Here is an 18813-nt window from a genome sequence, read left to right on the forward strand (position 1 = left end):
GAAGCAACTATTACACCCTTGCCTAGTCACGTGACAATAAAGCGCTAGATCTTGGCCAGCGCGCGCAGCTGCGCCTCTTCGTACTGAGTCGCCTGTGTTCCATCACGGTCACACCTGCGCTTTGCCGGCTCAGTGCCAAAACGCTTCTAATTTATTAGACCTTGGCAAGCATTAAGCAGTAGAGCGTTTCGCTCTAAAACTCGCTGCCAGTGGGTTTCCAGCCTGGGCTTTGGCGCAGAGGTCCGTTCCGTCCGCAACTGCGCCATTTCGTATGCTTTCCTTGTTTTCTTTATTTTCTCCAAAAATACACACCCGTCTAATCACCAAAGTGAGCTGTTTTAAAGGCAAATGAATACACTGATCAACTCAGGTGCACAGTACGGAGTGTCCAGCTTTTCGCACTTCGCATAGAAAGTCATCGTCATGAACTTCATGTCCTCTGAAATAAAGTGCTCTCAAGATGTTAAATCTGCCTCCTTCATCTTAATAAAAGCCCCAAGCACCCGTTAAACACTCGGAGAAACGTATTAGTAAGTCGCTAAACAAAGCAGAACGATGCAAAACTTAGCTAAACGAATACTAAACGTCGCTTCTATGTGTATAGACGAGCTTAGCCAATCTTCTCCGCTGTTTATTTTTTTCTGGTCGTTTACCTCATTGATAACGAGAAAGTTCTTATGGCAAGTTTTTACTCTGATAACAGATCGCAGTAAATGTCACTTCTTTTAATATCCTAGCAATCCGTGGCAATATATCCATTTTCATCCATTGGGGAATCTTTCAATCTGTCCTCTTTTGATGTTCCTTTCTAGAGCTGTTTTCACGAGGTATGAAGACGCTGAGCAAAACGAACGAGGTTTGGTTGTGTGAGGACCTCACGTTTTCCCCTCGGAAAATACAACCAAGTCCCGCCATCCTAAGCCAAAGGTTTTTCCGCCGCTCCCTCCGAAGCTCTCACGCGACCGGGGCCAACAATAGCCCTCTGTCAGATAGGCTTAGGGGACAAAGAAAAACAGGGAAGGATAAAACAAAATTGAAGCGCCGGAAAGCGCATTCAGGACGGGAAAGTGGAGACGCGGGGCGGCGGCGGCAATTGGCAGCCCCCGCTGTGGCGCCATGCATACGTAGTGGAACTGGCTCTAGCTCGCTCAGATTGCGCGCACAACGAGAAGACGAGGCAGGAGGGCATCGAACACAGCTGCTTACTCGTCTTCCCTCGAGGTCCGTTGCCTTCTGTCCGTTCGCTTTTTTTTTTTTTTTTACCACCGGGTCGACCGCAGAGACTGCTCTTACCCTGGACGTTGGTCGCATCGGCATGCATAATCAACGAGGATCCCGGTCGCTATGAAGGAAGCTGGGATGGCGGATGGCTTGTTGTGTTGTGCTGCTGCTGCTGTTCCTGCTGCTGCTCTTGCCAGCAACGCTCTCTCACTATCCTGCCATCTCCTACTCTTTTACACTTCTCGGCCCGGTTTCGCGAGTGCAGAAAGCACATCGCTACCTCACCCGTAATCAATACGATAGCGCACATCCAGCGCGGCGTCAGCAGTCCTGACCACCAGTGCTCGTTGTCGCCCAGATCCACGCCCTTCATAAAAAAAAAAGAAAAAGATCACCTGACAGGAAGGGCGACACCACCGCATTTGGCTTGGAATAACACTGCGTAACACTGGAGGATCGCTAACATTCTGCTCGGAAAATAAACGCCCTAAGCACTGAGAAGGCGTCTTGAAAAAAAAAAACAGCGCTACAGCGGCTTCTAGAACGCCTGACGCACACTGCAGCTGTGCGAGGAAAAAAAAAAACATTCGCTCGCTAATAAACAGTGGAAAAGGACGTTTTGAAGCACTCATGTCGCGGGACCCATGCGGGTCACTAGTAATAAATGCATATTCGAAGATTTCATTCGAACCTTCGACTATGCGTCTTTTGCTTAATGTATTTTTCTCTAAGAAACGTTAAGCAGTATAATTTTTATGTGCGCGATATGAGTAATAAGCAGATGCACACAGTTAATTTCACCACCTTGTAATTGTGCCACTGACATTGTTGTTCTTCACTGGCCAGCGCCTTTTCTCTACCACTTTAAATCTTGCCAAGAAAAAAAAACTGTTTCTGACGGTTTCACATTTGGATCCCAACGTGTCACTGTAATACGAAGCAAGTGTGCTGTATAGGCGTAGACAGTATTTAACCATTTTATACATAACGCTGACGTGGATAGCCACTCCTAAAGGCAGGACGTTATGGAAGAGGGAATGTGAAATACAGTGTGGAAAATTTTATACAGACCATGTATCAAACCACAGCCGTCTGCAAAAAAAGAAGAAAAAATTAATAATATGAATTTGTAAATCATTTGGTGAAATGCGGAGCTCTCCCTTTGAACTGACATTTGGAGCGCGAGCCAGGATGTATAATCTAAAATGATTACATCACACTTGATTATCCACAGTGGCCAGTTTTTGGTACCAACGATCGGTCGATTTATCATTGGATTTCTTTAATACTTCACAATCCACTATGAACCAGGTCCAGACTATAAACACTATCAATTCGTGAAGACCTCCATTGCTGACCTCGTCCTCATTGAAAGCTAGCGCTGAGGCTGTCAGTGGCATGCTTTCACGGGGACGCGCTTTCCGGACAGATTATCCAAGCTTTCATTCCGCCCAAAGGCGTCATTGCCTTTCTGGCAGGACGAGCTTTTTGGGTCCGGCCACGGCGAACGTTGTGTGTTGAGCATAGAAATTATGCATAGCTGTTCGACCTCTGGCTGTTTACGAGTATGTATCTGATTATGCCGAATAATTACCTAAATGAACGTGAACCCTTCGCTGGCACTTGCAATCCAAAAGTATCCCTTTGATAACGGTGCGCTCTTTACATCCTTTCGAAAGCTTCTGTCCAAGGGAAGCCTCTTGCATGTCTGGACCCTTACTTTGCAATACTATAAATACCTATTGCTGTAAAGTGGAGCAAAGCTTTTACATATTGCTGTATAAAAACGCTGCATATCATATTGGACTCTAACATACCAGGTTAATCCCACTGACAGTTTCCCTGTGAGATATTGCCGTGCTTCAAGCGCGATAAATTCCATCCTTTTCAACAATAATAAGCGAATAAACCTTGTGAAAAGGAGCAATTCGGTTTTATGTCAGAATGTCTTGTGCAGTAAAGCGCCAATAAAGATGAACTTAATTACGCGACCTATTTTGATCGCAACTTAATAGCCAAATTTCTCTTGTTGCTACTGAGCGATGTGAAATAAACTGTTATTGAACTGTTTTTCTGTTCCCTGACGCAGTGGCACGCGACCCAACCAAGCTCCCAGTCATCATGTTCATCCATGGCGAGTCATATGAGTGGAACTCGGGAAACGCCTACGATGGCTCTGTGTTGGCCAGCTACGGAAATGTGGTCGTTGTCACAATCAACTACAGGCTCGGCATTCTCGGTAAGTCAGTCGATGCCATCCCCTTCAATCATACTTCTTTCATTTGTTCTGGCTCCTACTCTCGGTTACTCACCTTATACTTGAACTGTAAGTTTCTTATCCCAACAAAGCCGGCATTCCTCTAGACCTCAATGTATATGCGGGACACACGAACAGTTAAAGCAAGGTTTTCTTGTGGAGTTCAGGTAGCGCTATTAATTTAAGCTAAGCCGTGCTAACCGAGAACTGTAAAACTAATAGTTCCACCTGCTGTCGCCGTCACTACTCAAGTGAAATTAGACTCTGCAGACATGCAACAATGCATCTCTGTGCAAGTGTACCGTGACCTATGGGTACTCTAAAAAAAAAAAAAAAAGAAAGAAAGAAACGGCCCGGAATATAGCAACCATATTGGAGAAGTAGGAGCAAAATGTTCCCAAATAAATGTCATAAAAGAATGTAGCCACAACTCTGTACAATAAAACGTACAGTGGTATGACCTAAATAGAAGTATTGGCTAGCGCGGTCGAATTTGCAATTCCCATTAGTGGTACTCCTTTTAAAAATGTGTTATCACAAGTGGATTCCAATCCTGAGCTCGTAAATTGCTCTAGTTCTTCACTACAATATCAAGGCGTAGACAGCGTTTTGATTTGGTGAGCAGCAACATTGTATGCTAAAGGGGTTTCACTATCGGACTGAATGTGCAAATCAATAAACATAAGCGGGATCTGCATCGTCACAGTCAGGGAGTAAAGTAGAGTGCACTTGCTTGTGAAATGGATCCCCAAAGAGCTCATATTTGAGCTCTTTTTCACTTTGGGACAATTTTGTTTTCTTTTTAGAGGCCGCTTCCTCAGGGCCCTCTTCCTTCACGTCTCTTCCAGTGCCGTATCATCTCGGAAATTGCTTCCCGGAGATTTTTTGTTCTGCTTTGCTTCCTCAGTGCACTGTTGGTAATATTTAAAATCTTAATGGAAAACGATTTTGTTAAGATCGAGATTCCTGAAAACATTTTTTTTCACAAACTTTAAATAATAGGTAATTCAAACATCATGCAAATATGATACAAACGAACACGCTCGCACCAGCTGTGCGTTTCGTTGTTGCCAGACACAGCTTTCTATATGCCCAGAACAATGCGTTTTCCTTCGCTGGCTATTGCTCAACCGCAAAAATGACAGGGCTATGTATCATGGAACGAACTTAGTGCTGAGATTTCTACTTGACGTCATTCTTTCTCATCCGCCCAAATAACCACTTGTCAAAACAGCAACATCGAACGTCCTACTAGCTCAAGACTCCTAGCAAAGATTTTCCAGTTTTTCTCAGAGACTTCAATTCACTTGTCGTGTTGTTTCTCGTTTATTTCCGCATGTGACTGTCAAAGCAAGGTTATGATATCACTGGCGTTTCCTCTTGTTTAAGTTTTGCTGATAGTGCTTTACTTTTCAGAATTTGTTTCTGTTGTCTGACTGTGGCAACAAAAAATAATATGGCCCGGAAGGAATTCGACATGTTGGAAAATTTGGTTTTCTTGCTACATTTCCCTGAGCTCTTACTTTCCCGGATCATATTTCACGCTCTACCCTGCGTTGGCCTGATAAACAAAGGTTTCCCTTGTAGCACCAATTAAAATCTTTTCTTGCTTGTCTAAAAATTGGCTGTAATGCGGAAGGTAAGAAATAATAAAATAAACGTGTCATTTCTTTAGCATAGGGCAATATTTTTAGGCAGCCATACTACAGAGCGATTATGTTTGTACAGCTGCGAACATCAGTAAACAGAGCGCGCTTTTTCTTTCACATTAAAATCGCGCCTTTTTCACTGGAGATAAGAAAACTTCATATGTCTAAGTGGAAGCGTACGCGGCATCTATTACCAGTTTGCGCATACCACGACTGCCAGTTTTAATTATGCAACGTGCAATTTTAGGAGTAAACGGCGTGCTCCGTATGTTTTTGTCCGCACCGGTACGTGTGACTTTTTTGAAGTACGTATAGGTTAGTCGTTACAGAATGGTCTGTACCTAACACGTGAATCGGAGGAAGGGAGAGCGTAGAAGAGCATCAACATATACTTTGCTCCTGCTTGGCTAAGCGGCAACATTATCAAATGAGACAACAACTCCTGTTTATATTCATGCATGAGCAGTGGCAGCTTGATTAATTATTCGATGTAGAGAAACAAACAATTAAATACCAGTAATTCAACTGCATACGGTAAGGTACCCTGGGAATATTTATTTATCACAATCCAGAGCTTTTGTCAAAACCACTTTCAAAATTGCTATTTTTTGTTTAGCCACGACAAGCGTGCGTTTTTTTAAGATGAAAAGGAAAGAAACCGCCAGCGTCGGGGTTAATTTTGAGTGCTTACAAGCGGGCATTCCTTTTCAAACAACTCTTTCTTCTGGGTTCATCCAGTTAATTTGCAAGCGTAAATGAGAATTCTTCGAGACTAAGACTCTCCGAAGGCGCCTTTTAAAAAGCGGCTGAACGCAAAACGCTCAAAACCTGCAGCCCCAAGTTTAAAACACTACGCATAGCAATAACAAGCAGCACAGGAAGAGCTGCGCCTTTGAGAAAGGGCACTGGCGAAGAAATTCTGTACAAAAATCTCGCTGAAGAACTTATCCCGTGATAAAGGTAGGGGAAGGAGAGTCGTGCGGAAACACAGCGCGAACACAAGTGCGGTCACAGCTGCCGCACGATACGAGGACGCTACATCCATTATCATGTAATCTCTGCCGCAGCCGCAGCTCGGTACTTTCTTCTGCTCAGAACCAGCCAGCGCGCTATAAGGTTGGCCTGCAAGAGATTCCTCGCGGAGCGAGGAGAAGGTGTTCGCACGGAGGTTATAAGCATCGGTAGATGCAGCACCAAGAGTCAGAGAGGGAGAATGAGGAGGCGACCGCCGCTGCCGGTGGTGCAACAAAATACCGGCACTGTGTAGCAGCTAAGAAGGCCTCGCTTAGCCAAGGCCCCATTCCGCAGCTCGCTCGAAATCAAAGCCGCACACATCCCGAAGCGGTCACATCGGCTCCTTGCCTTGATTTAGGGTGGAGCGCCAGTCGTAAACGCTTCTCGCCAACCTCATCCCCTCCGTCTCGACGAGCTTTATTATTCCCCTTTTCCTCCCCTTTATCCCCACTTCTTATTTTTCCGGCTTAACCATGGGGTGTAGCGAGGGACGGGGGAAAAGAAAGGAGAACGACGCCGCCATTGCCGTGCTTCCGACGTCGAGACTACGACGGAAGCTTAGTGCTCATACCGGCGTCCTTAGCCTCCACACGCAGGCACACACGCACGCAGACTCGCAATTGCTCCATTTTTTATCGTCCGCTTTCCTTCCCCTCCCCAATCTCTTCGCCGCCATGCCACACATCGGCTGAGCAAAGGCGGTGGCGTTTCTGCAAGTAGTTCTCCTCCAGCAAGGAGCTAAGGCGATTTCAGTGCTAGCCTTGCTCGACTGTTCCTGAGAAATCGCTTGTATGGATTTGCTGGTTGCATTTTCTGCACCCACTACTGCTGCTGGTGCTGCCGGTGCCGTTTATGTCTCTCTGCGCTGGCTTGGTTTGCAATGGGAGCTGCACTGCAGAACTGTGGACGTTCTGCTGCAAGCTCTCATTTTGCTTTCAATTTCTTTACCCAAAGGCATTGGTTATACTCTCCCTGCGCTGCACTCCTCTATCTGTCTATCTGCACTCCTCTATAGCTGCACTCATCTATCTGTTCTAGTTAGCTACAGAACAAAGGCCCTTGCAATTGACCTTCAATGGTCGCGGTTCTGCCCCACCAATTTTTTATGCGTCCCTGTAGCGTACGCGTGTAGCATGCTAGGAAGACGTACACCGGCGACTTCTTTTCGACCGCCTGCGCAGTGTTCCACCCATCGCAAGTATTTTCGGCTAGGCTGTTTTTCCGAGAACCCCACGCATTCATTGGTACAATTTCCTTTATGCGCGGCTTTCTGGCCAATCTGAAATAGGTAAAGAGTCATGTTTACTGGTTAACGGTTTTATTTTAATTTCTATTTTCAATGTACGCTTCTGTGTCGCTCACACGCGGGAAACAACAAATAAAATGTGAAACATGGAACGAATGTTTGAATTGACGAAAACGAGAAAGGCATCAGACATATGTACGAAGATTGAAAACAGTGCCCGAATAAAAAGCACGCAAGTCCAACGAGGCTTCGCTTTTTTTTTTTTTTTAGTCGCATATGAGAATTGTGTTCTTTTTGCACATTTCGTTATTTTTGGTTCGCATAATGCAGCGACGCATGCTAAAAAAAATGAGAATGTGGACAAGTTGCATGTGCCTTCGCTGTCTCAGATCGAACAAGAACACGCACTGTGAAAGCATATAGCACGGGCTGTGTTTTGTACCAGCAAATAGCCAAGCCGATGACACTTGCAGTGACCAGAACAATGACACACCGGCCAATTCTCCCTGGATTTGCCGCTTCACCCAGTGATAAGGCGCTGAAAAGCCAGCATGTGGGTAGTCGCATGATACTGATATAAAATAAACTGAATGTAGTACGATATTACTGAGCTTCATGTCTTTTCTTGTGAGCATCCGTTCAGCTAGGTGTGAATTAAGAGTTGTTTAATAGTGTGTAGTTTGTTACTCCAACCATAGTTGGAAGCCCAATGTTAGCCTATCTCAAAACAAGAGAGCACCCAGTTTCACGTAATCAATGTTCAATAAGCAGCTGATGCAGTAGCACAGTGGTGGACACGAACTTCAAATTGATGCTTCGTGTGAACTCGAGCAGGTTTCGGGGACATGTTACATTCAGGGCGTCTCGACAATGCAGGATTCCTTCCGGCCATGGACGGTGCCTCTAGAGCCAACAATGGTCTTCTGGACCAGATCGCAGCGCTACACTGGATACACGAGAACATCGACGTCTTTGGCGGCGACAACCGCAACGTCACAATTCTCGGGCACGGCCACGGAGCAGCGTGTGTCAACTTCCTCATGATGTCACCCATGGCGAAAGGTAGGCAGGGGTTATTTCTCGAGCCTTACGAGGTGTACTGCGTACTAAGTGATGGATTGCGTATCTGCAAGGAAGGTAAAAAAGAAGTAACGAGCGAAGCTTAAAACAGGAAGAAAACAAAGTTTTGGTCGACAGACATCATTTCTCATACACAAAGACACATCATCGACCCCGGAGGGTGACTGTAATTTTGACAGCTAGGTACAAATTTGTTGTAGGGAACAAATTCCTATTTCATAATCACTATGACACCCATCTGCAGTATTGGGCTATTCCATGCATATATCGTATTCCGAAAAATCTCAATAAGGTTGTTACGAAGTAATACGTTTGTGCGGGTGTTCAATGGGAACAATATACCATCACGTGGTGGTGACAGTGCCGTAGAGGACAAATGAATACATGAATGTATCCCTGGGGTCAACTCTTTACTCGGCTGACTTGAGCCCGCAAAAGAACTAAACACCTAGGCGGCGGCGATAGCAGTAAACGTGTTCGCTTGCCGTCGAATTGGGAATGCCGTTAAATTCGGCACTGCTCAATTTAACGTAAGTGCAGAGACATCGAGATAACCCGACTAAGGGATACTAGAAAAGTTATGAATAATACGAAAACAGTTGTGCCTGCCTTATCTATGACTTCGTCTATGACATCATATCTATGAGCCTAATCTCGGCGCATCTCACGCTACTAAGAAAATAATAAACTCGCGTTTCGCGACACCAAGCATGAGAAAACAGGGAGCATAAAATTGTTTCGTGCTCTACAGTCACAGTGATGACGCCACATGCCGGTGGCTGTCAAAAGCAAAAAAATAATGATTTCAAGGGTTCGCTGTATACGAATACGACGTCATTGTAGAAATCTGGAGAAAGAAATATTTGGTGACGATGGTTATAGGAATGTCAGTTTCAAATAACAGACACCTGGCAGTTTCTCCATCTCGGCTTATAGTTACACTAGACACTTAGGATGATGCAAGAATGCGTAGCAGAATTTAAAAAGTGCTTTTGACGCTGTTAGAAGACTTCTATGTGAGTTCGAATAATCTCATAAAAGAAAAGGCAGCCTATGCAGCTCGCATACGTAAGTGCGCGCTGACGCTATCTAATTTGACACCAGAGCTAATCTTGCCGGCATATAAACGCATTAATAAGCGAAAGTTGACTGGCTATAGCGGCCGAGAGAGGTGGAGTGGCAGGCTCAATTTGGGTGTCTCCAGACTTACGTAGATACTCGGCCATGTTCAGTCTGCGGTATTCAGCTCGATCGCTGTTCGGGCAGGTAGGTTAGTCTGGCGGATGCAAGCGACAAGAGCGGTAGGGCAAAAACAAAAAAAGCATATTAATCACGGAAGTTTTATGGCCGGCTGTTAGCACGCCGCCGGAGACGATAGAACTCCGAAATGAAGAACATGGAGGCGAACTGAAGGCGATATACGCTAAGAAAACTTTCGAGTCACCCACTGGCGCCTAGATGCAACATTTCTATTGCAACAGCACATGCGTCAACAAGCGTCTTCCTTCACTCCAAGCTGATGTAATTGCATAGAACTGAAAAGGCGTAAAACTACCTCACGTTTTAGTGGACAACTGAAACACACTCTGCACTCTCCGTTGTTGTTGTTGTGGCTGTAGGAAGAAGGAAAAGAAAATGCACGGGCCTGCTACTGGCTCTGTAGCTGAGCCACCTCCGCTGCCTCGTGCGGACAGAAGAGAAAATAGAGAAGAAAGGAGAAAGAAGAGGGAGAAAAAGACGCGCGCCGCTACGACAGCCATCGTCCACCACCGAAACAGTGGCGGGTGCAATGACGGCCTACAACTGAAAAATTTTGTGACAGGTTAGCCCCCGCCGCAAGCGGCGGTGACCTACCTGTCCCAGCCCCAATTCGCGTTACTGATTTCCATTCACTATGCGACCTTGAATACGCCTATGTATGGATTACGTTTGGCTCTTTAACTAAAATTTCACTTTTGGTTCATAATAGGGGGCTATTTATAAGCATAATGCGACAGCGGTTCGTGGTCTTTTATTACGCACATAGTGAATAGCATACACTTGAAATATACTATTCTGCGTGAGAGAAAACACGACGTACCTCTAAACTCCCGCTTGTTCTCAACTGTTTGGCTCGCAAGACCAAGGTCGTTGTTTAAATCCCGAAGAAAGCCGAAGATTTTTCTTTAACAAAATCTATTTTTTATGAAGGTCATTCATTTCTGACTATGTGGCGACTTTTAATTTGCATTACACGTCATGTTTTATTTACTTTCAATCCATCCTTGACGTCAAGTTTAACGTGTGCGTTGTGGGGCTTTTGAAATTCCACGTAGTGTTCTTGTGGTTGCAACGTTAATACCTTGTAGACCAATCAAGGTTTTTCGCTCACTTCCGGCCGCGTTGACGAGGACGACTTTCCCGGCTTTTCGACGACACGGTACTCGCAAGTGATGGAGCAAAATTTGTAGCCAGTGGGAATTCAACGGCGTAGTGTGCAGGTTTTTAAGATATCTGGCTTTATATCAGTCTGAATGACACAAATGAGCGCTTTTAAGCCAGTAGATGCCACAGTACGTTCATACAGTGACAAATATTATGAGCGGCTCATAGACTTGGAATGGCACAAATCAGCACAGGTTGCTTGGGAAGCACCGTTTCGAGCGAGAATCCACAAGTGTTAAAAACATGATAGCCGTATAACGTATCTAAACCAAGTAAGACTTGCGAAAACACAGATGCGCCAAAGGTCATAGGTGAGAGTCAAGACCATGGTCATCGGTCAAAGCCGAAGTCGTATGGCCGTGGTAAGTTCCTACCATGGTCGAAGGTTAGAGGCAAGAGATATGGTCAGTCATGATGATCGATGGTTATTAATGGTAAGACTCATACCTATAACTGCAACGCAACCGCAGATCGAATAAATTTCTGATGTTCTTCAAGATAACAAATTTTGCACTGAATAACGCTCCTTTGTGCAAGAATTAAAGTTACCTCGCACGCTCTGACAGAGTGCGCGGTTGATGCACGCGAGATGACCACACGGGACAGGCACAATGCTTCCATGGTTGTTTCGTTTACAACTTTCTTTTTTATGAGCCCACGATGCAAGCAATGATAGCGCGGATTGACCGCAGTTGCTGGGTGAACCTACACTGTCTAGGAGCCCTGTTGTGGTATCTTGGAGCCGGGCCCGGGCCGCCAGCTTTAGCTGCTCAACCGGCCGAGCGGCCAGCAGAGAGCCTTTACAGAAGGTTTGGAGACGAGAGAGGATGGTGCCACTATCATAAAAACTGAACAGGCCTATAGATAGTGAAATAGTTCTGCGTGTGACACTTGGGAAGTGGTGCAGTGTGGTCTGCAGAAAGCTAGGTGAATTTATCGTGTGATTTGCGGCGGTGGAAATGAGCCGATTTGCAACTGCCTCCAGACAATGCTTCGGTGAGACGTGTGGAGGTGGGTATGGGGTGTAACCTGCGCTGTAGTATAACGCGACCGTAAGTCTAAGCTCGAGGGGTTTGTATCGTTTGCCACCCCTGACGTTTGGATATAGTTTTGGCGGTGCCCAGAAAAAAAAATTTCTTATTAACATTTTTTTTTTTCTTTGAGACGGAGCACCGGACGCAAGTGTTCCAGCCCAGTATTCACAGCCACCAAGAGTTTTGATTGTTCGATGTTTAATCTTCCCTTGGTTTCTTACGTGCGTGTGATTTTGAACTACAGAAGTACTGCTGTTGGCTTTCGCTTTTTTCACTACCCTTCTCTGCCTAATTATGTTAGTGATTATTTTCTTCATAAGCCCACAGCAGCTGGCGCCATTCACCTCTTCAGTAGTTTCCAAGTAAATGCCTTAATCTGAGGCCACCTGCCCGCTGCAGCAGTCGCCATCGTCAATGCTCATCTCTAATCTCTTCGCTTTTGCTTCACTTTCCCCACCCCAGGAAAACACACTGCAGGTATAAACAGAAAATGGTTCTGTGTCGTCCGAAAATAAACTCCCTGTCTCCGCCTATATCCAATTAGGGTTTTCGCCGCTCGGTGGAGTAGCGGAGAAAAGAGCCACGTGGGCGTCTTCATTGGCGATATGAAGCCTAGAAAAGAGAACGAGAAAGTGGTGCGCCTCGGATATTTTGTGACGCAAGAACCGTGACTACCACTGTCAGCTAATGTGTGTGTTTCGGGGGCGGGGGGGGAGGGGGGGGGGAAGCAGGGGAGGGGGGGGAGATACTAGTACAACGAGCTGGAGAAGGAAACGCTCTACTCGGCCCATACGTGTGACAAGCACCATGGTTTAGAACAATGCCGCCGCTAACCGCGGCAGCGCTCTCTTGAGGACGCATGGAGAGTGCAGCACAGCGCGGGAAGTGGAGAGGGGCGGTGGCTCTCCGTGCTTAAATTAACGCCTCCCACCGCCCCCTAAATCCAGCCCAAACGAGTACTTATTACAACCCTCCGCCCAATTCTCCTACCAAGGCCTCCGGTGCCGTGTCCCTTGTCCACGCCGTGCGACAAATAAGAAAAAGGTCCACGCGCTCCCTTCGCGCACGCACTCAAGAGCAGGAGGTGTATCCTCTTTTCTTCCCCGTTTCTCCTCTTCTTCTTTTCTTTGAAGTCCCGGTTCCATCGCTCGCTGCGCACGCGTACTCTTCTGTCGCGCATGCCTTACATGGACAGAGGCACGATTTGCATTTCAACGAGTTTTAACGTATCATGGGAAGGTGCCCATGTTAGCTCGCGGTAGAGCTAGATCTTTTCTTTTTCACTCTGCTGCAGAGATAAAAGGATGTTTTCGCCTACAGGATTTCGAGGAACGCTACCGCGATCCACTTTTCTGTTTTTTCTTCTTTCTTTTTTCGTAAAGGGCAAAAGTGCGCTTGCTGAGGGCAACCCACGCAGATAAGCACGGAACGTGTTATGCAAATCTCGTTGCGCTTAACGTGCTCACTCTTCTGATTTTCTCTTTCTTTTTGCCATGAAGAAAGACGAAAGAGAATGAAGGAGCGTTAGCAAGATATCCCTCCCACGCGCGCTATTTGTGAAAGGACCCTGTGGGCGACCATTATTGAAGGCCTTAAACTCCACATTGCTTGTTAGCTGAAAACGCTTGCTACTCGGCGACTGCATCTCATATGTTTGTTTCTGCGGTGTTGTCATTCATACTCTGATGCACCCATACGACTTGCTTAGCAGACGGGTAAAATGAACTAATTTAGGCAGTTCATATGCGCTTATTGTCTCCACCTTACGTCCTCTTCACGCTCTACACACACATTTGCCCGGCCTTTGCAACAGGCTGTCCACAGTTTGGGAAATATTATTAAAAAGCATGAGCTCTGTTGGGTATGTATGCCTTTCTGAGGTGCGCAAATGGCCATGATTTAATCTTTCAGCTGGATGCCCAATTTTGATTAAAAAAATATGGTTAGGTCCTTCTTTTTCGCACCTCTTCGCGATATTTAGTTAGCTCCTTTGAGCCAGCAGTGCATGATAATCATGTTTGGATATGTACTTTCTTCACAGTAGAAAATATTGAATTATCGCCCTTATTCCTGCGTAGTGATAAGCAGTAGATTGTTATGCTTCTGTCATAAACAAAATTAAAACGAAATTGATCGCTGAAACGATATGCCAGCAAACAAACAAACAAACAAAACAAAATAAAAAAGTTTATACTGTAATTAAAGATCCCTTTCCGTTCTTAAATGACAAGAACAAACAAGGCAAAAAGCCCCTACATAAGCGAAAAGAAAAAAAAATCAAAGCTAGAGAGCTGATTTAGAAATTACCTTTGAAATCTCCAGATTGGATAAATACCGTATTACTAATTGTATTTTGTTAGTACCATTGATACTAGAGCGGGCGATGACAGTTGTGATCATGATAGCGGTAGGTATCATAGTATGGCAGAAATATTAATCTTCACTTGCATACAGCAAGCGCTATCGTGAGAAAACAGTCCTTGCAGCAATGTTTTATGAAGGCAACAACAAATTAACATAAAAATGTTTACCGCCCTGAAAAGAAAATCTTTTCAACTATGAAACACCTAAAAAATGAAACAAACAATCGCCAGTGCTTTCAGATATATGTTCGGGTTGTTTTAGGCTTACCGTAGTGACCGGAATAACATACAGAGCGCATGCGACTTATCTCTTTCCTTGCAAAGGCTAGCAAAAATGAAGCACTTATTTATACTTATGCAAATAATTATCTGTAGGTCGCTTGTGCGCCAATTCTCGTAACCTTCCTATTTCTTCTGTGATACGAGAGAGGAGAGTCGGAAAGCTGAGGTGGGCTTCATATTATTGACGCCAAAATTTTAAGACAGATTTAACCCTTATTTAAGTCGCATACGTAGCCACGGTTCTTAAAAGCACTTTCAAGTTGTCCCGAAAACGATGGTTAATCTAAACTGCAAAGTTTTGCTACTCAGCGGAATGACCTAACCGATAAGTAAACTGAATATACTGCGTAATAGTCGCAGCAAGTAATTTACGCAAGTTCTGGCTGACATAATTTAGCAATCGCCATGGCCTGAGAAATCTCTTTTGGGAAACGGAATCATCAAGTTTTATATAGTATGAATATAGTTCACATTCATTTTATACTGTATGCCAAACTCCAATAAGTCTTTATTGCAACGTTTTTTAACTGGCAATATACCCCGACCCCGTGCGGCTAGCGAACGCTGTGCACGTCACACACAATACATATTAGAGAAGGGCTATTATTTTATGTGGTGATATCTGACCAAAGATCTGCAAACCATTGAATAAAACGAATCCCACTTACAAAGCATACTGAAGGCGCTTAAAATTCAATGAATATTTTCAATCTAAATCAGCTACTTACTGATACACTCAACCTCACGTTTGTGCCAAATCAAACAGAAGTCCGAGCTTTTCATTCCTCCATGGACAGAAGCATAGTCCGAGGAGCAACTATATAATTCCAGCGAACCTGTATTTCTTATAAATCGCAACCAGGTAATACCTGTAATCTTACCTGGATAAATCCCCTCCAGGTAAGAGATCTTAGTCCGCACTCAGACGTATTTCGTGCCACAAATAGATATTTAAGCTTTTAATGGAAGCGGATCACTATGAGATTCAGCGGAACTTGCAAGCTTAAACCTCCATTTTAAAACTACACCCTAATTACGCTGCGTTACCACCATCCTGAGCCAGTCGCAACTTTGATCCTATAGAATAACCGATCTCTAGATCCCTGCCTTGGGTCTAGTGCTCCGGATTCGTCCCTACAGTACTTACTCCCCTGCCTTATAGCCTGTAGGGCTGAATTTATCTATAAAATATTTTCTCTTTATTTCCTCGTTTCCCGGACGTGTTTGCTGCCTCGCAATTTACCTTACGTTGATGCTGCTCTTCGCACTACGGTTAAAATGTTGTCCATTCACCAATTTTAGCAGTGAAATCCATACTTTAGCACATGTGCGTCATCCGATGGTCGACGGTGGTTTCTGTAATAAACTTTGCTGAATTGTTGACTAGGTATGTGGCGCCATATGTACGACCAAATGCTATTGCCGACCTGGCAGAAGCTGCAATGACAGACGGACTAGTAGCTGAAAAGTGGCGGTTGGCTATTGCGTCGGTCACGTGACACCGCCTAGCGCGGTGGCGGGATCGTGAGAGTTGGGCGGCGCTTGGTTGTGTACAGACGCGTCAATAGAGTTTCGCGTGTATGGTTGGAAGTTTGAATGAACGCGTCTGTGTCAACCACTGTAGAAAATCCCCAGAAGTGCAAAGAAAGCTCTCGGAAGTACCTACCTGAAGAAGGATTGAACACTAGAAACTGCACAGATGTAAGTACAATATGCGAAAAGCAGAAATGATTGAAGAGGACAAACAGGATGAGTTGGGTTTCTGTATGAATTGTTGTCCACTCTCAACACATAATATAATTAAGTGCCGCCTGAATTTTGCAAGACTAGCACGTAACTAGAACACGTTTTTGGGATTCTTGGTGCATTGCATGAACAAAATATTAGGCTAAAAAGACGGGCACAGCAAAACAGTTTCTGCTGTTTGCTCCTCTGTTTTCCAGTGTGCGTCTTTTTGGCTGGGTAATTATTTCTTCACATGTCACATCATGCTTCTTTGCATTTTATGCTTGCCTAGACTGTTGCACAGGGTGGTGAATGCTGCATAATCAGACATTACCTTGTTTTTGTTCATAAGTAGCGTCAGAAGATATAATAAACTCCCGCCGAATCAATTATGTAATTATGTAGTTAGGTGTGTCACCTGACTAATTGGTAAGCCTATTTGAAGAATAATTGCTTTGCACAAGATCAATTATTTATCAACAAGAGATGTCGTCAATTAACTCATTAAACATGCCCGTGTCTTGGTTCCATAAAAATGAGCCCCCTCCCCCCCCCCCCCCCCCTCCCCTCTTCCAGCCACCTTAAACCGGATGCTGAAGCATGTATCACACTAAAAACAGCCTTTCCGTTTTTCGTGCCTCGCTTTTAGCCACTGTCAAAGGATCATATGCGTGATTCCCTCTTAGTTTATCAAATGTTGATCTCCTGCTGAGTAAGGTTGAGGCAGGCGAAATTATGCCAGGATCAAACCTTCAAGTCATTTCCTAACCGGCTCACAAATGAAAATTGTTGACAACACGGAAGAATAGCGTCGCTATTTCTTTACAGTAACTTTATTTCCTCATCATAGCCATTTCATCTATAGTGCAGCTTCTGAGTAAACTTTGCAGAGCAAACATTTCACTCGAGAAAACATCTTGAATCGTTATCAAGCATTGGTTGCCTAGCCAGACTCCCAGAAATTGGTCCAATTTAGAGCAAGAATTGTAGCTGGCGCACCTAACCAGCACCCAAAAACCTATGCGAGACGGCGAGCCTGTAAGCTGACGCCTCATACTTGTTTAGAAAACAATACCTGGGCGGTTTCAATCGTCGCACTGTTTATTAACACAAATTTTAGAGTGTCGGACGCTTACATATGTGATCGCACTGTAGAATATTGTAGCGCAGTCGTCATGCTGGAATTTCCGCGACGCTCAAATCATTAACCTACAAAGAAGCGCGTAGACAAATATTTAGTAATGCAGCTCGTTGGCCTAATTAGTTACTCTCGGCCTGCACTTCCTCAATTTGTTGTACTGTGCCCAAGTTAATTGAGGAGGCTCATTTTCTTGGTACTAGAAAAAGGGATATTGGAACAAAAAAAGGCTGACAAGATCTTTGTGAAAACTTATTCACGCTCGCTTCTTGGCTAGGTTTTTCATTTTTCGTGCGTTCATTATCGTATATTTAAAGGTTGTTATACTGTCCTTTGCAGCATGAATACTCTGCAGTCTCACTGAATTATTTAAGTAATGAGAAAGCAATCCTGGAAAGTCTCCGTAAGCCAAATTGAGCTGTGAACATACATCTGAAGAATATGTTGTCACACAAAGCCGAAGCCACAGCTAGGACGGCTGTATCGTAGAATTAATTTCGTTGAACGGAGCATGCGAAATACTGAGAAAACAGATCGGACAGACGCACGGAAAAACGACCGGCCTGAAGTTGCTGTGCAAGCCTACCTCCGTCCAGTAGCGCGGCTGCCAGGAGACCCCAGGTCTGGACGCCGAGACAAAACGGGGATACAATGAGGCTAGCTAGGCCTAATGAAATCATCTCTCTCTCTCTCTCTCTCTCTCTCTCGTTTCATAAGCCTCTACAGTCTAGAAGCCCCCCAAGCCTCCAATCCATTCGTATTCTCACACCGAGCAGGCCAGTGCTAAGCGAGTGGAGCACCCGAGACGCTAATTAGCGGACCTTATCGGCAAAACCTGGCGCCTGTCAACCTTTTCCCGCCATTCCTATCTGTGCGTTCCGGCCCCAGGCGCATTCATTGCCTGAATAAGGCACGCGTAAGGAAGTCAAGCATCCCTGCATATCTTGCCTCTATTTATTAAGGCGAAATCCTTTAATGGCTCATACTATCGTGTCCGTCCGGTAACACTGGAGCTCAAATCAAATCAAATAAACTTCATTCAGAATTTTTATCCGATGAACGGAAAATTAATGCTAGGGTAGGAACAAAAAGCTACTAACGCAGTAGTTTGACGAGGCTCCTACCCCTGCTTGACATGGCCGACAGACTGTCACATTATCAGATATATTGGCATGTAGAAACAATCGAAAAAAATATGCAAAATGGTGTACAATATAGACAGGTGCTTCTGAAATAATATTGATTTGAAGAAATGCACACACACACACACACACACACACACACACACACACACACACACACACACACACACACACACACACACACACACACACACACACACACACACACACACACACACACACACACACACACACACAC

At 44.9% G+C, this 18813-nt stretch overlaps 1 protein-coding gene across 1 annotated transcript in view; it reads left to right on the plus strand.

The window, feature by feature from the left end:
• Window positions 1-18813, plus strand: part of LOC146199218 (neuroligin-4, Y-linked-like) — a 431570-nt gene that overhangs the window by 352461 nt on the left and 60296 nt on the right. The window contains exons 2-3 of the mRNA XM_084594697.1: window positions 3311-3460; window positions 8264-8449. Coding sequence (XP_084450823.1) covers window positions 3311-3460; window positions 8264-8449 — 336 coding nt within the window. The remainder of the gene's footprint in view (window positions 1-3310; window positions 3461-8263; window positions 8450-18813) is intronic.

Source organism: Amblyomma maculatum, chromosome 2, assembly GCF_055883805.1.
Source record: "Amblyomma maculatum isolate TAMU_Amacu chromosome 2, ASM5588380v1, whole genome shotgun sequence".
Classification (NCBI taxonomy): Eukaryota; Metazoa; Arthropoda; class Arachnida; order Ixodida; family Ixodidae; genus Amblyomma; species Amblyomma maculatum.